Here is an 18,644-nt window from a genome sequence, read left to right on the forward strand (position 1 = left end):
AGTGGATTTTGACAGTTGGCTTTTAGGCCGTAATCATATGTTTGTCGAGAAATGATCTTTTCACAAAAGTGGCGTTTATCAAAGAGAATAGGGAAAGAGACGAATAGTGTGAAACCAAAAATACCTTATTAAGCAGACTCATGCCTGAGTTGGAGGAGATAAGTATTGTACATCTATTAAAAAAGAAATTTCAATTTTCGTCAGAATTTGGTTCAATCGTGATTGTGAGGTGCATTCTAGAGTATATGTATGAGTAAAAACAAGCTTTAGAATTATTTCATCTCTTTTTTTCGAAATGCGCATCGTTTAATAAACAAATCCAACAATCGACATACGGTTTGTTTTCAAAATATAATAGGAGTCATTTAAAGTGCTGCCTGTGGAAGCGGTTGCCAAAATTCTAGTGTTGAAATCATCATAAAGGGAGTGTTGCCGTTTTGACTGATTTTCACTCTTCGTCTCTTTCCCTATTCTCTTTGGCGTTTATGAAAAATAATATATCATTTTATAGAATCAACATTTCTCATAGAGTTCTATGCAAATCATTTCACACACACTAATTGGGGGTTTGTTTTCCTCCAGCTGTCATATATAAAACTGTCAGCCAATTTAAACATTTGAAATAGCTCGCGTAAAGTATTTATAATGGTGTTGAAATGCTCTATGACACTGTAAAACTTATTACGGACACGTACAATACCGGTTGGTCGAGCTCCATGATGAAAATAATCCGACCGAAAAGTTATTTTCGATTTGGTTTCCTCCACCTATGACAGGTGGAGGAAAACAAATAGTTGAACACACTAATACAGTTACACATTGTCAAGTACTCTATATGGGTGTTTTGGAAATTCTCAAATGAATGAAGATAAATGAATTCATATGCCTGCCGATGACATTCAAAAGCGTTCAATGGCATCACCAGAAGGTTGGCTCATATCCGAGACATATAAAATTCTGAGAGGTGCTTTTTCCTCGGTGTAATATCAAATTGTGGCCATTTGCATTTTAAATGTGAAAAAAAATTCAGAGACTGTGTTGCGTTGCGAACGTAGTGGGTTAGTTCCGATAAACATTAAATTTTATGACCTGTTTGAAGTGAACTGTTTAAATGGAAGTATATTTACTCTACGACGCAAAAATGCAATTTGTTAGTTGCACCGAAATCGAATTTTTGTTGATAGTCTGTGTGAAATGATTTTTGTTTCGAATTTCGTGCTAGAGCCATAGATTTGTGGTCTGGGTCTTTGAGGTATATAACGGCACGATTATTTCAAGCAAAACCCAAGTATACAAAACATTCGGTTTCTCTACATACATTTAATGTAAGTATACAAAACCTATCTTTTTCACTTATTGGTGCAATTGCACCTTTTTGTAATTGTAATTTATTAGCTCATGATTTTGGCTACATTTGGATTCATTATGTCAGGTTTTCCTTTTTATGCAAGCTATTGCTCATTTGTAATTTTATTGAGCACCACAATCTGTTCGTTTACTCTGTAGGTATATCAATTCATAGAAAAGTAGTTTTGGTATTGCTTGTGACATTAAAATCTGGATTCTAACCGCACTAACAGAATATTAGCGCATTTTGTTTCTGAATGCGATACAGATCTTTCATTAGGGCTTAAATCGCAAATGTAAACAAACTAAGGGTAATTGTCTAGTTTAGAGACTTTATGTTTAGAGGTACATTTCTAATGCGGTTTTTTGTTAAAATGGTGTATTTTAACCGCAATAAACCGAATCGGAGAGCGGAAATGTAAAAATTTTTACCAATGTTTGATAAATTGAAAAAATAAGTTGTGCTTAATAACGCTCACAACAATGACATACTGCCTTAGCAAGTAAGCTTATGGAGCGGAGCTGGTGTGATGCGGCTTTGCCGCATAGTCCAGGCCAAGGATCCGAAGCAGCGCAAAGCCGCTGAGGATCCGCCGGACGAGACGATCACTAAAGGTCTATCCGCACTAGACCGATCCGATCCGACCCGACTTTTTCATCTTCGGATTCGCTCGGGTTGTTGATGTGATGGTGTTGGTAGCATGTCGGGCGTCCGATGCAAAAAAGAATCGTTGCCAACGATATTCCTCGAACAGACTCTCCGACTTTTTTCTGCTTCTCACTGACCGGCTCGAACAGAGAGAGAGAGAGAGAGTACGTGTGAGGGAACCAAAGCAGGTAAAATGATTCTTCTGCTGGTGTGGGACAGCATGTTCGTCCACTCAGAAAGGAAAAATAATATCGTCAATAACTTTTGCTTCTACCCATGCTTGAACGGCTTGACCAGAGGCGCGTATGAGATAGCGGACAGATTTGTTCTCCAACCGGTGCGGAATTGATTCTATGTCGGGATAGCTAGGATTTCTTCCGATTTTACTTTCAGGTTGTTTTTGTTTCCGAGCTGGATGTTCAAATTTGTTTATCAACACCGCAACGTAGGATATTTGTACTATTTGCGGGTCCCGGTTGTATTTTATACATCGGTAGGAAGAATGTTCTCGATATGTTGACAAATATATCATTTTTGCTTGAAGCGAAACTGAGTCACGTTCTAACCCCGACTGCTGTTAAAATGTATGAAATGATAGCGTTTCGGTTTACAACCAGACTTAAAAAGCTGATAAAATCGGGAGCTGATCAAATCGGGTCTCCACTGTACCAACTTTTGAACAAAGTTTTCCTATTTAAGATTTGCAGATTGCGAAGCTTGTAGATGGCGCAAGATAATAATTGACTCTTCTTTGAAATCCAAGAAGGCTTCCTGGCACCTCAAAACGCTGGAAACAGTCATCAAATTTTAAAAATTCAGGATAAGAAAAATTAAAAATTTTGAAACCAAGAAATTTATAATTTCAACGATTCAAAGCATTTTAAAATAAAAAGAGGCTCTTCACGGCCTTACGTGGACAATAAAATATCGATAATGCTTTGAACTTTCCATACCTCTAGGAAGACATTCTTGTATTTTACGGGACGTCAATTCACGGCTAATACAATTCAATACATATATATTAGACCGGCAACAATTTTGACTTTTTTCGGAACACTGTTAAATCAAATGGGAATTGGCTTTACATATCATATGTCAAATATGAGCTTTTTTCTGAAAACTCTAGTTCACTCAAAAGAGTTTTCAAGTTTATAGGGTAAAATATATGAAAAATAGGCAAAAGAAACAATAAATTCATTAAAAAATGCCAGTATCATCTTGTGTATTCATAATCTGCAGATGTATCGCTGAAGGTGTAAGGATCAACATTGCCGAAGACTGCAAATTGATCCGATTTTGCAGTAAAAAGATATTCTCATATAAAATTATGTTCTGCCCACGGTGTATTTGGTAGAACAATTTTATTCGAAAAAAATCGGCATCGCTAAAACTTCAGCACGTGATAGAATGCGCTTTTCCCTTTCATTTGAAAGTAAAATTAAAATATTCTATCGGGGGCTTCAGAACAACTTTTTATTTTAAAGTTTTTTTGTTTGAAAACTTAAGTTTTTCAATGAAACTGGTTCACATTTTTCCCCCTAGGTAGTACGCCAGACATTCAAATATTACCAAAAGTGAGAATCTGATGGACAATTTCAGCGTGTACAACTTTGTAGAAAACTACATCGCGATCTAAAATCGCTAGAGAAAGATATTAAATTTTTATCAAAGTTTCTAGATTCGCGCGGGGCCTATTGGTTAAGAAGCTTTGTTCCAAAAACATTTTTATTTGTAAATTAATTTTAACAGTGTGCTCAGAAGAACTTGAATGCTAGCAAAGTCCCACCTTGAAGGGTAAAAAAACATAATTCCAGATTCCACCGTTTTATGCGCACCAATGATATTTTAGGAGCATGGAGATATAGAGAAGAGTAGATAGAATTTGAACGAAATTAGTACTCTTTTGAAAGATGCTGGGCAATACAGCAAAATGAAACAATTTTTTTCTGTCACAGATATACAGTGAAGACCCGTTTTTATCAGCCCCTTGGCGAATTTTAAGCTGATAAAACAGGGACATTGATAAAATCGGGACATATATTTTTCTGTCTTTTTAATAAACCGAAGCTCTTAAAATATTCTTCCTAGTTCCTTAGATATAGCCTTGCAACCTTTTTTGATTATTTACTTTAAGTTCCCCTTAAGGGGGTCTGACAGCGCAAAATTAAAAAAAAATAATATTTTTATTTTTGCATTTTTCGGATATCTAAGATAAGAAATATATGGTCGGTGTGGCGGACGAAGACGAGAGGAAACGACACTCGCGGTTTTTGTATTCAGATTAATTGTATTTATCCGATAGAGAAAATAAACACGTGTGTCGACTACGAGCTCTCGCGGTAAAAGTTGTCCTTTCTTTTCTCTGATGCGTTTTTTGTTCGATACACTGCAGGGTTGCCGGTAATGCGGGAAAGAACCGGGTGTTCCATAAACAGCAACCCACAGATGTCTCCCCAGTTACGTCAAGAATCGGACACGATGTCCGGATTGCGTAACTATGGTCCGTTTGTCGTCACTTGGATGACCGATGATGCAGTCATCGCACGTATATGCTGGTTTCACGCGATCTATAGAGACTCGTTGCTTCTTGCCAGAAATTAACACATCGATGTACTTCTCACCGCGATCGACGACCTCGTACGGCCCTTCATATGGCCGCTGTAGTGAACGTTTCACTGTGTCGATGCGAATGAACACATAGGTGCACGTGTTAAGCTTGGTGTGCAAAAACACAGACGGCTTGGCATGATGGGCGGTTTGTGGAAGTTGTAGTTTGCCAAGAACACGATGAAGATCCCTCCCGAAATCCGTTTTGTTTACATCCGTTGCTGGAGGGTCAAAAAACTCGCCAGGAATGCGCAAAGGTTGACCATATACATGATCTGCCGAAGAACACTTGAGATCCTCGCGGTATGCTGTTCTTAGCCCAAGAAGCACGAGTGGCAGTTCATCTTTCCACTGGTCACCTTTTTTGCACATTAACGCTCCTTTTAATGTACGATGAAAACGTTCCACCATACCGTTGGACCGTGGGTGGTAGGCAGTCGTGCGAATATGGTGAGATCCTAAGGTGTATGCTAACTCGCGGAACAATTCCGACTCAAATTGACGGCCTTGGTCGGATGTTATTGTTTCGGGAGTACCGAATCGTGAAATCCATGTTGACGTCATCGCCTTCGCAACAGTAGGTGCCGTCATGTCTGCTAACGGGATAGCCTCCGGCCAGCGAGTGAAGCGGTCTATAATTGTGAAGATATATCGTTTTCCCTTCGATGGTGGTAGAGGACCCACCAAATCAATATGTATGTGCCGGAATCTAGTCTTCGGAGGGCAGAATGTACCAAGAGGTGAGATGGTGTGACGAGTGATTTTCGAGAGTTGACAATCCATGCACGTCCTGACGAACGGGTTAACGTCTTTTTTCATAGAGGGCCATACGAACCTATCTGAAATGAGCCTTCTGGATGTTCGTGTCCCAGGATGAGCCATACCGTGAAGTTGCTGCATTATGGCGAGCCGATGTTTCTCTGGAACGAAAGGACGAATTCGATTTGGAACGGAAACATCACAATATACAGGGCGAGAAATGTTTGGAATGCGAATCGGTTCGATTTTCAACGACGGTGACATCATGATTTGCTTCAGTTCTTCATCGGTGGCCTGATCTTTAGCGATGGATGCCAAATCGATTGCTGTAACCGCTTGAATACGAGAGAAGGCATCAGCTACAGTGTTATCCATACCACTTATATGACGAATGTCAGTTGTAAATTCCGATATGAAGCGTAAGTATCTTTCGTCGTGAGGAAGCCTACACGGGGAGTTGGTAGACATGGCATGTGTAAGGGGTTTATGATCCGTAAATATGACAAATTTGCGGCCTTCCAAAAAATAACGGAAATATCGAACCGCCATTTTCATTGCTGTAAGCTCACGTCCAAAGGTAGAGTACTTCTTCTGAGTGTCAGTGAATTTTTCAGAATAAAATCCCAATGGCTGCCATAAGTATCCGGAATATTGCTGAAGTACTGCCCCAGCCGCTGTGTTGGAAGCATCAATCGTTAATGCTAACATTTTGGAAGAGTCAGGATAGTGCAATAGAGTAGATTCAGCTAAAGAACTCTTGCAATGTGCGAAGACTGCTATTGAATCCTCGTCCCATTGCACCTTCCTAGTGTCATTCTTCCTATTGCCAGGTATTAGCTTTCGTAACTGTGACTGTATATCAACCGCTTTAGGTATGAACCGTTAGTAAACATTTAGCAAAGCCAAAAACCTGCGTAGCTCCTTCACAGTTGTTGGCAGTGTATAATCGCTTATTGCTTGTACACGTGATGGTAACGGTCGAATGCCATCTTTATCAACAAGGTAGCCAAGGAACTCTACTTGTGGTTGAAAAATTTACTTTTTGAGACGTTTATTACTAAGCCGTTACTCTGCAGTCGCTGAAACACAGTGCGAACGTGCTCTCTATGCTGTTCTGGAGATGATGAGGCAATGCAAATGTCGTCTATGAACACTGTTACGAAGTCCAGATCGCCGAAGATTTTGTTCATAAAGCGTTGAAAGGTCTGGCTGGCGTTGCACAATCCAAATTGCATTCGAGTGAACTCGAATAAGCCGAATGGCGTTATAACGGCCGTTTTAGGAATATCTGCTTCCTCAACTGGTACCTGGTGATACGCTCTTTCCAAATCGATGGTAGTGAAAATGTTCTTACCTTGTAATGAGTGCAATAAGTCATGCACGTGCGGCACCGGATATCGATCCGGGGTGGTAACTCTGTTAAGCTGTCGATAATCACCGACGAATCTCCACTGCCCGTTCTTCTTGGGAACGCAGTGGAGTGGACTGGCCCAGCTGCTGCTGGAAGGTCTGCATATTCCAAGCTCCGCCATTAAGGCAAATTCTTCTTTTGCTGCTTTTACCTTGTCAGGATGCATTCGGCGCACCTTCGACGCTATTGGAGGTCCTTTGGTAATAATGTGGTGCGTAACTTCATGTTGAATTTCAGCTCGTAGTGTTGCAGGAAGTGAGACTTGACGAAATTCTGCCAATAGGTCGTGGAATGGATGATCCGCTCCGATTGTGGTGACGCTGTGAGTATGCGTGGTCACCATATTACCCAACGAACGCAAGGAGGTCTTCGTATCAATCAAGACCTGATTTTTCAGATCGACGAGTAATCCAAAATGCAACAAAAAATCAGCTCCGATGATCGCATGGCTAACATCTGCTACTAAGAAATTCCATGTGAATCTTCTTCGCAGTCTTAGATCGGTTGTTACGAATTTTGAAGAATATACTTTGATGCCTGTACCGTTAGCTGCATGTAGTACAAAAGGAATCGGGTCACACATTTTGTCTTTTCTTGTGGCTGGCACAATCGAAACGTCGGAACCTGTATCAATCAGGAAACGAAGACCACTAGTTCTGTCGGACAACATGAGACGTCGGCTTTCAAACGATCCGCCCACCTCAGCCGACTCAGGTGAGCGAGAAGTTAGTTTTTTGAACGGAACTGACATGGTTGTTTGCATCGTTGAGCCTTTGATCCCTACTTCTGGTGATACCAACATTGATCGTTGGAATTTCGGGACCTCGACGAAGACCGACTTCGATAAGTATCTGGATTAGCTTTGAGACGACGAATCTTAGCGCTGAGAACTTCTATCTGCTCGTTCATGCGATCCAACTGATCGTTTGCTGTTGATGATGTTGAAACTGTTGAAACTTGAGGTTGTTCCAACATTTTGACGGCCATTTCCGCTAGTTTGGCTAATGTTCCATCACTGATGGTTAAAACGGGACGAATGTGAGCTGGCATCCGTTGTAAGAACAACATCTTTAACAAATTCTCGTTGACATTAAGGCCAGCTGCTATTTCCTGCATTTTTGCAAGCAAATGCGTCGGACGCATATCGCCGAGATCTGATGCATTGAGTAGTCGTTCCAATTGTGCTTCAGAGGATAGTGCGAAGCGAGCTATCAATCGCTCTTTTAGAGCCTGATACTTTTGTTGCTGAGGTGGATTCGATACCAAATCAGTAATATGACATATCACAGATTGATCCACTTTGGCTACAATGTGGTAGAACTTTGTGTCGTCTTTTACCACATTTGCTACTACAAATTGCGCCTCAGCCTGCGCAAACCACAATTTAGGATCAGTTTTCCAGAACTCGGGCAATTTCACACAAACAGCGGCTGCGTTCCGCACATCTGGTTGCACTTCGTCGTTCAACATTCCTTTTGAGGTTAGGAGTGATTGTGCAAGAAACTAGTGAATTGTTTCGAAATTTAACGCGTACTTAAACGAACCGGTTAGAATTCACGTCGCGGGTCACCAATGTGGCGGACGAAGACGAGAGGAAACGACATTCGCGGTTTTTGTATTCAGATTAATTGTATTTATCCGATAGAGAAAATAAACACGTGTGTCGACTACGAGCTCTCGCGGTAAAAGTTGTCCTTTCTTTTCTCTGATGCGTTTTTTGTTCGATACACTGCAGGGTTGCCGGTAATGCGGGAAAGAACCGGGTGTTCCATAAACAGCAACCCACAGTCGGTGTTAAGTCAGACCGAACTAAGTGACAAAATATTGATTTCAAGAAAAACGAGTTTAAAAGTTGAATCGCAGCATCCTTTACATTATGATTGAAAATTAATTTTTGCCATAATTCTTGTTTATTGTTACATATTTCAAATTCGGCAAAAGTCGAATGTAGCTCACAATATTCTTTATCCAGTGCTATCATTATCTCATTTTCTGATGTTTTGGGACTTAGTCCGGTCTGACTTAACACCGACCATATGCCCAAGAAAGGAATTAATTCGAATTCAACTTGGTTCGTTTGCTAGAGCCCATTAAACTACCAATTATCAATTTTCATATGAAGCTGATAAAATCGGGTCAAAAAACTGATAAAATCGGTGGCAGATAAAATCGGGTGCTGATAAAATCGGGTCTCCACTGTATTTGTTTCTTCTTTTTTTCTTCACTCATTCTGGAGGATGCTTGATGTAACCTTGAATCCACCTTTTTGCTCGTTAGCATCTTGTGGGATATCTATATTTGGCCTAAATTTTAACTTTATATTTGATCAAACTCAATTATATATTCAGTCATTTGATTTGATTTCGATTGAGAATCCTGATTGACACTGAACTGAACTGGCAACTCTGTCTTCTTGATATGTTGTCTTTGCTCTTATCCCATATTATGAGGGAAATCTTCAATAAACAGACTTTTATTACTTGAATGTATGGTACAGTCTGATATTTTCTTGTTCGTTTTCTGTTGTGATCCGTGTACAACGAGTAACGACTCCGGAATTTCTTCTTAAAGGAAATTATGAAACATGGTTTTATTCTTTTTTCTAAGATTATGTGCTCGATTTGGAAATAAAATTTGAGGACAAGCAAAAATCTGCATCTATAAATTCTGATGAAATGAATCTACCCCAAAAGATAACAAACATGGATTCAAAACTCGAAGAGCTTTTTTTCTTTTTCAATCATCTTTCTTTTAATGTTGATAAAGACAAACAGGATTCTCAACCCAAAATTGCAATAAAATCCGTCGTTTATTACAATGACTCGAACTGTCTACTTTAGTTCATTCAAATATAAAGCTTTGAATTTAAGCCAATTATATTTTACCAGGCAGGATAGGATCAGGAAGAAGGGTCATTCTAGTTTACATTAGCTATCCCCTAGAGCGAGAAAAGTAATGAAACAGGTATGATAAAATCCGTTACTACATTAATCAACATCTTGAAAAAGTATAAGATTATCGAATAAATTTGGTCAACACCTTACCACACCTCATAAAGTGTCATTTTCGCCCAAGACCCAGAGAAATCTGAAAATATATTTTGTCTGCTGAGAATGGAACTTTGTATACATTGAAATTTATCTGAATTTACTGTTCATTTAAACCCAACATTTTTTTGTAAGTCCTTGTTAATCGACTTCTTAATCCATATGCCCCGTGCACACCTAAAAACTGATTAAATTTTAATAACTTTCTCGGGTGATTTTATATCGATTTATAGCATCCTACGAAGTTGTAGACAATGGGATTGTTCATCAGATTCTCACTTTTAGTATTTTTTGAATGTCTATAGTACCAATTAGTAGCAAAAATGCGAATTAATTTCATTAAAAAGCTTAAGTCAAAAAACTTTAAAATAAAAAGTTGTTCTAGACCCCCCGACAGAATATTTTAATTTTACTTTCAAATGAAAGGGAAAAGTCCATTCTTTCATATTCCGAAGTTTTACAGATGCCGAATTTTTTTGAATAAAGTTGTTCGACAAAGATGGGGGGAATGGGAGGAGTTGCTTCTCTAATCTTCCGGTCATCACATCACATGCTTTGGTATTCTTAGTATGTATAACAAACATGAAGATGTGACACAAGGCGCCAAGAGCGCGCTAAAATCCTGTCAATCCTATTTTTCATTGGATTGTCTGCTCTAAATATATCACCAGGGGACCATTCATAAATGATGTTGGATAATGACAATAGGGGAAGAGCGTCACGTAACGAGATAAAAACTACAAATGAATTTTAGACGGATCAGGGATAAAAAAAACGTACAACATTGTTTATGAATGGCCCCCAAACAAAGAATATTCCATAACGAATATCACGTAACATCGGTGACAGAGCATTGGGATCAAGGCCAAGTCCCCCCTGTGTCGTGCAAAACTGAGAAGCAACATCAATTTAGGCACAGATAGCAGACGTCCATTTATTTTCATTTTGTTTTGTTTTGTCTTTTCATTTGTTTCTCCTGCTACGATGTGTGCGGATCGGTGCGGGAGAGCGGGACGGCCAAGGAAACGGAAAGCCAGTGGCCCAAACAGATCAGGAACAGGAGGGAGGACTGCAAACAGGGAAACCGACAACAGAGGAGAAATCGTTTATTTATTTCTTATAGCTACGACACTAATCACAATTGTTTTGCTTTTCTTGTTTCGTTTCAGCAAACCAAAATCTATACGGACTAGCACATACGAACAGTTAGGCTTTGTAGGTTCTCATCTTGAGAAATGACAATGACACTGTACGAGATGGCGCTGGGCCTGTGGCCTTCGACTGGCATGGTCCATTCTCATTGGTTCGGAAGTCTTCTAGGCTGGTTGGTAGATATGTACTCCTACTTGCAAGTTGATCAATTCGCTTGGGTGGGGGACATTTGGATCCTACTAGTTGTCGACTCTTTTGATCGTGAGTATGAGGCTAGTTCAGGAAAGGAGTGCAGGACTGGCACCTAAGAGATAGTTAATTATTCAGGACTTGTTCTTATGATGACTAAACTCGACCAAGCACACCGGCTCTCAGAAATGATAAGCAACCTTTTCGAGTCGGTGTGGTCTATTCGAGTCGAACCAGGCGAACATTCGGTTCGAGCAAACTTTATGGTCAATAGTGGATAAATATTTCTTGGTTTTAACCGTGTATACCGTTTCCATCAGTTTGTTTACAATCCGCATCTCTTAGAGCGATCACTAAAAATAAACATTATTAAATACCCGCGCATTGGGATTAGCTTAAGCTATTTAAACATTGCAGTCAAGTTACATTTAGTGCAGCTCAATTGTTTTCCTGAGCGGATTCGTCGCTGGACTCTGGAATGCCGTATATTTCATCGAGTTTTTTGTGGAGTTTACCTTTGTCTTGGGCGATGTTTTGCCATTCGTTGTAAGAAAGTTCTCCGTATCGAGACATATTTGCCAATATAGAATCCCACCAGGTATGAGAAGGACGACAAGGACGCAAACGCTTAGCGGTCAACCTTGAAGCTGCCCGTATAGGATGATGTATCGGGCGGCGCTGTATATGCCCCCAATACCGCATCTGATGGACTCGTACTTTCTTGGTGATGCTTCGTTCACGGAGGAGTAGTTTTATGGAACGTTTCACTGTCTGATCATCGTTGTGATAACAGAGAGAAGCCATCTCATACACTATTTGTCGCTCGTATCTCCGCAACGATTTGCGACTGCGCTTCGTAAGTACGGCTGTTTGAGTTCCGTACAACATTGCCGGGGCCAGAACGGTCTCGTATATAAGACGCCCCAACTCCCAGCTTGGCTCTCGTTTTTGAAGAAAGCTCATGATAACTTTGGATGTTATGATGGCATTACGGCAACGCATTCTAGTAGTTAATGGTCGGTCCAATCGCGGCGTTAATGCAGTTCCTAAGTACTTTAAATTTTCCCTCACATTATAGCTTCTACCAAGAACATTCAGTTTTTCCGGAGCGGGTTGGTTTGGATCTCGCACGAGAACTTTACATTTATCTTCATTCAGCTTCATTCCAACATACGCTAAATTCTCTTTTATGCATTCAACTATTCGTTCAAGATCAGCCACATTCTCAGCAATTATTATGATATCATCTGCATACACAAGCACTATCGGCAAACGGATTCTCATCGTCGGATTCAGTGTGAATATTTCGAGAATCTCCTCCACCGTCGTCAAAACTTCTTCAATCACCAAATTAAAAATGAAGGGGCTAAGAGGACAACCTTGTTTCACACCGGTATTCCTTGCATAAGGATGAGACATTTCACCATTCCAAAGCGTCTGTTCGATATCACCGCGCAGACATTCGACAACTCGGTTAATCAACCAATGAGGAACGCCTTTTCCTAAAAAAGGAACTGAATATTATCATCCTTAATCAAAGGAAAATATATTTTACCTTTCAGGATTGCTGGCAGAGCTTTTAAACTGACACAATCGAAAGCCTTTTCTATATCAAGGGACATGGCAATTAGCGGCACCCCCTCATTCCATCGCTCTTGGAAAACTCGTTGCACAACAAACAAATGGTCCGTGGTCGATCGATTAGATAGAAACGCTGCTTGATGATACCCCAGCTCTCCAACGTATTCTTTCAATTTTTCAAGCACCCACATGGCGTACATTTTATACCCGGTACTAGTCAGACAAATCCGCCTATAGTGGGCAACGGAAGTAGGCTTTCGTATTTTAGGAATGGGGATGATAAGATTTCGCTTCCACATTTCAGGCATAACATTGCTGACCCAAACACTACTCATCAGATGCTGAAGCTCTTGGATTGCTGACTCATCGGCATACTTCAAATATTCCGTTGGTAATTGGTCTTGACCAGGTGTTTTACCGTTATGCATAGAATTTAAAAACCGACGTAAATCATTCAGAGTAGGGCCAGGCTGAACTGCCTGACCGTCGGTTTCTAAGATCAATTCCGGTAACCCGTCTATAACGTCTCGTGTCCGTTGCCATTCACTGATGGGAATATTGAAGTTTCTCACTGGTCGAGTGGCGTGTTGTCGATGTTCTTTCAAATACTTATGTGTTCTGTTTATACGCACCCCCAAGGGATACCTTTCGAGATCTTTGAAAAACTGAATGCACTGATTTTCATCAGCACGCTTCATCAACGTTTTGAGTTCGGTCACAGATTTTGATAGCTTGGATGCAATCCGATCTGAGGGCTTCCACGACATCCAGAACTTGTACTTGCAAACCAAAGCAACCGCTTTCCGACATTCGCGATCTTTGTGAAGGCCTTTTTCCTCAAACACATTGGCAGCGGCTCTACGGATCCACCTAGCATACTTATCCCATGCGAGGCTGATGGGACCGGTCAGAGATTCAGGTTTAGACTTTAGCAACTCCCTATGGAATTCCTCCGATGCATTCGGATCCTGCAAAGAAATCGTTCTCGGGATGGAGACTACAGGGGGGCGTCGAACCCACTTGATTTTTTGCTTGGCCCTAACACATGGTTTCGCTGCATTCCTATTCGGCAATAATTCCCAAGTTACGAGCTTATGATCGCTTTTCAAAGAAGGGGTAAAATGAGCTTTGATATTTCTTACGTAATGCTTTGAATAAATTGGGACGATCACATGATCCAACTGCGAACAAATTATACCTACAGAAAGAATATATGAATTATAAGCTAGAAAAAAGGCCAACGCATGATACCGTTTGTCCACGTCCACGTGAGAGACTTGTCAGCTTGCATAGAACGAGCGACTAAATCGTGGCACACTAAGAAATACCTCAACTGTACACCATTTTCATTACAGTGTTCATGGCAAGTCACTTTCCCCAGTACTTTCCTCTCATCTTCAGATGAATCCTTGAATGCCAAATGACTATTAAAATCACCGGCTAATATTGCGATATCCTTATCAGCCCTCTTACGTAGCACATACCCGAGGCGTCCCAAATAGATTCCGTTAGTACGATTAGGGGCATGAACATTTATGACGAGTAAGTCTCTCGTTAGAAGTCCAGCAGTGTACCGTATACGAGCAACTTGGATACAGGCTCCTTCTGCTTTAACGTGGGCAACAACAAGAGGATGCCACTTAGATACAAGAATCGCTAAATTTCTTTTCCGATTTATTGAAACGGAACCAGTATACCAAACAAAATTTTTCGTTTCGCTTCTTATGGAATCAATATTAGCTTCCTGGAGTAAAGCGACTGCTACCTCCTTTTCGAAAAGGCACTGATCAATCCGCTCTCGCTTCTCTGCTCTTCGGCAACCTGAAACATTCCAAGTGGCCATTCGCAAAAGGCCCAAAATATTGTTTACTCGCATTGAGGGTTGGCTCCTTTCATCCGGTGATAAATGAGTTGAGTTTTGTTTTGGGGAAGAGAGTTTGTCGCACTGTTTATGTCTCGTGGGTGGGGGAACTGGTTGGATGCATAGCGGACGAATAGGTATGGTTGTTTGTTTGGCAGGGAAGTTGTGTTTAGTGTGGGTTGATGGGATTGGCGCGAGGTCAGAGTTACTATATGTAGGACTTAGGATTGAAGGTACCGGATAAATTGAATCAGGAACTGTGGGTTGTAGATCGATCGGAGACGGTAATGCACTAACATAGCTTTCTGGGTTCGTCAGTGGTTCTTGGATACGAATACAGTCAATATCACCTGTTCCTTTTGAATGCGCAGGGGCGTCGAGATCGAAGTGATCTCTCGCAGGCTCCACAACAGTAGCTGAAAAGACATTCTAGTGATATCTATTTAAAAGTCAAGTGAAAGAGAATACACACCCACAGAGCAGGAAATGGGAGGTAAACTCACGCTATCGTAATGACTTCCTGTATAATACAAGGCAATTGAACGGTCCACGGTCGCGACTTCTGGTGTGAAGATGATTGGATGAGTAGTATTAGCTTGCCAAACAACCACTTCACAACAAAAAATTTCAGTGGCAGCTGAGAGACTCTCTTCGCCGCCCCAAGTCCCATCCTGCGCTAGCATCTCCAGATACATCAAAACACATTCTGTCTCACTGATATTATCCGAGCAAACTTGATCCATTGCAGTGGGAAGAAGAAAATGCCAATATCTCTCAAGATTAGACTGCAAATGATTTGAAATTAGCTTCCGCATATCCATCACGGAACTTCGAAACTCTCTATCGGAAGGATGAATCTGAAACAGCTGGTGCACGAGGCTCCCGTAAAGGCAATTGCCATCTCCCGGAATTGGCTGGATCCACAACACCCGATCACCAGCATTTTTCTTAACTGGCTCAGATTTTTTAACGCATTTGGATACCATTTTAAAAATCGTCTCCTATAGCTACCAAATTTAAAGACGCAAATAAAAATGGCGGATTTATGAGAATTTTTGTTAGCCTGCAGCACGCTCGTACATATATACACGTATACATATACACTTCGTAGAATGAGCTCAAGATGATACAGGTGGGCACCAAGGTGGGCACATTTATTTATTAATTTATTGATTTATTCATTTATTTTTTTCCTGCTGTGTGCTTTTGCCATTTTTCTTTGACGAAGCCGGTGAACGGGGGGATGTTAGCATAAACAAATGACGTTGTGGGCTTTTGTGTTGCCATAGGTTTTGTTTCGGTTCGGTCATGGTTGTTCTTTATCGGTGGTTTCGAGAAGGAAGGTGTCCATAGGAGCTTGCATTGGAAAATCCAAAGTGGGGCTCGGCTTTTTTCTTCTTTTCATCGTCCGCTGAGGAGTCGGGATGCTCGTCCGTAGGTTTGTGTTTGCTTCCAGTGGCCCGACCTCCATGTTTGGTTTTGGAAGTGTAAAACTGGCACAGTTGGGAGTGTCAGATGTTTCAACCTTTCTTTCTCTTCATCTTGTATTGAGCTAAGATTAAGTAGGTACTATTTGGAGAGGGGGGGGGGGGTCGTATTTGAATTGTGAACTGCAGATATTGTGTAATATCATTTAGTAGCGTAGCATCGATATTTTTTTCTGTTTCGCGTTCTCATTGCAATATCCGAACGTTTACTCAAACGAGTTGAAAAATTTGAAGTTGCGTGATGTGTGTGATAATATCTACAAAAGACCATTTATAAATTCTGCCACGCTACTATGGGGAAGAGCTATGGCAAATTATGACATAAATGGATGGGGAGCACTCCACGTGCCTTGACGCAATCGGCCGTTCTAAAGATAAGAAATTCCATAAAACATGTGACACTTTTACGTATAGTAACAGTAATGTGCTAAAAAAAAAGCATCATTTGGTTCGTATTAGACAAACGGGATATAAAACGCGGTAATATAAGAGAGTTAGTATTGGGCAATCTTTGCGTGACATAATTTATGAATGGCCCACAATACCACTTTTCCAATTTGCTGAAATTTATGTAGATTAACGCACCGCTTTAAACTCATTATTTATGGTCCATTTTATATAGCCGACAACACTCCCGACAGCCGGCTGTCCGGAGTTCAAGTTGTTTTACATTTGCGGATCCTACAGTCAATAAAGTATTTAAACTCCTTGTACATGAAAATATATTCTCAGTCGCATCGCTTGCTTGAGGCGAATCCTGACTAACAACCCATCCACAACCCAATCCGTGGTACTTATGGGAGTGTCACTGAGTCGGGGCCTTCCGTTAAGTAAGTACCACATCAACACTTCCTTTCTCATCCCAAGTTACGGTAAAGATGGTCGTGGCCAGCAATGGTGGCTCTCAGGCGAAATTCTCGCTTGGACTGGATCAATTGTTATTCCCAAACAATGTTCCTCAAGTAGTCTGGCTGGAAATGAGAGTCATCAGTCTGCAATCTACGAAATATACCGTGCTTACGCAACGCAACGCAACGCAATAGTGGATAAATATTTCTTACGCCTTTATTGGCAGAGATTCTTTTTGCGAAATCCTAAAATACCTTCACTGGTATAGCTACTCAGGATAATAATAATAGAAAAATTAAGGGTTTGCCTGGTCCGTAATCTATTCATTGTGATTCATGTCCATAATTGTATATTAACTAGAACAGGAATAATAGGGGGGGGGGGAGGGGAGGAGTTGCTTCTCTAAACTTCCGGTCATCACATCGCATGCTTTGGTATTCTTAGTATGTATAACAAACATGAAGATGTGACACAAGGCGCCAAAAGCGCACTAAAATCCTGTCAATCCTATTTTTCATTGGATTGTCTGCTCTAAATATATCACCAGGGGATCAGGGATAAAAAAACGTACAACATTGTTTATGAATGGCCCCAAACAAAGAATATTCCATAACGAATATCACGTAACATCGGTGACAGAGCATTGGGATCAAGGCCAAGTCCCCCCTGGGTCGTGCAAAACTGAGAAGCAACATCAATTTAGGCACAAATAGCACACGTCCATTTATTTTCATTTTCTTTTAGATGTGTGCGGGAGAGCGGGACGGCCAAGGAAACGGAAAGCCAGTGACCCAAACAGTTCAGGAATAGGAGGGAGGACTGCGAACAGGGAAACCGACAACAGAGGAGAAATCGTTTATTTATTTATTATAGCTACGATACTAATCACAATTGTTTTGCCTTTTTTCGTTTCAGCAAACCTATATACGGACTAGCACATACGAATAGTTAGGCTTTGTAGGTTCTCATCTTGAGAAATGACAATGACACTGTACGAGATGGCGCTGGGCCTGTGGCCTTCGACTGGCATGGTCCATTCTCATTGATTCAGAAGTCTTCTTGGCTGGTTGGTAGATATGTGCTCCTACTTGCAAGTTGATCAATTCGCTTGGGTGGGGGACATGTGGATCCTACTAGTTGTCGACTCTTTTGATCGTGAGTATGAGGCTAGTTCAGGAAAGGAGTGCAGGACTGGCACCTAAGAGATAGTTAATTATTCAGGACTTGTTCTTATGATTACTAAACTCGACCAAGCACACCGGCTCTCAGAAATGATAAGCAACCCTTTCGGGTCGGTGTGGTCTATTCGAGTCGAACCAGGCGGACATTCGGTTCGAGCAAACTTTATGGTTAATAGTGGATAAATATTTCTTACGCCTTTATTGGCAGAGATTCTTTTTGCGAAATCCTAAAATACCTTCACTGGTATAGCTCCTCAGGATAATAAAAATAGAAAAATTAGGGGTTTGCCTGGTCCATAATGTAATGAATATGTATATTGACTAGAACAGGGATAATCGAGTTATGTTATAAGATAGAGAAGAAACATCACAGTTGAAGGAAAAGTATTTTCGAGTAAGGACTAATACTGCTAGTATGTTTACCGTTTCAATTAATAGTCGATTGATCTGCTTCGGACCTAGGAGACAAAAAGGAGATTAGGAAGAGACAGAAGCGGATTCAATGCAAAATTTGCCAATATGAC

The 18,644-nt window shown here is 40.8% G+C and overlaps 2 protein-coding genes across 5 annotated transcripts in view; one reads left to right on the plus strand and one right to left on the minus strand.

Moving 5' to 3' along the window:
* Positions 1-900: 900 nt before the first annotated feature.
* The window catches only part of LOC131683009 (uncharacterized), a 515,866-nt gene continuing 498,122 nt past the window's right edge, over positions 901-18,644 (plus strand). The window contains exon 1 of one of the 4 annotated variants that reach the window (XM_058964837.1): positions 901-1,325. The gene's annotated coding sequence lies outside the window, so the exon portion shown is untranslated. The remainder of the gene's footprint in view (positions 1,326-18,644) is intronic. The other 3 variants (XM_058964836.1, XM_058964835.1, XM_058964834.1) reach the window with 3 other exon arrangements.
* On the minus strand, positions 7,554-8,243 carry LOC131680172 (uncharacterized). Its single transcript, XM_058960893.1, has one exon. The coding sequence runs from the start codon at positions 8,241-8,243 to the stop codon at positions 7,554-7,556; it is 690 nt and encodes a 229-aa protein (XP_058816876.1).

This window comes from Topomyia yanbarensis, chromosome 2, assembly GCF_030247195.1.
Source record: "Topomyia yanbarensis strain Yona2022 chromosome 2, ASM3024719v1, whole genome shotgun sequence".
Taxonomy (NCBI): Eukaryota; Metazoa; Arthropoda; class Insecta; order Diptera; family Culicidae; genus Topomyia; species Topomyia yanbarensis.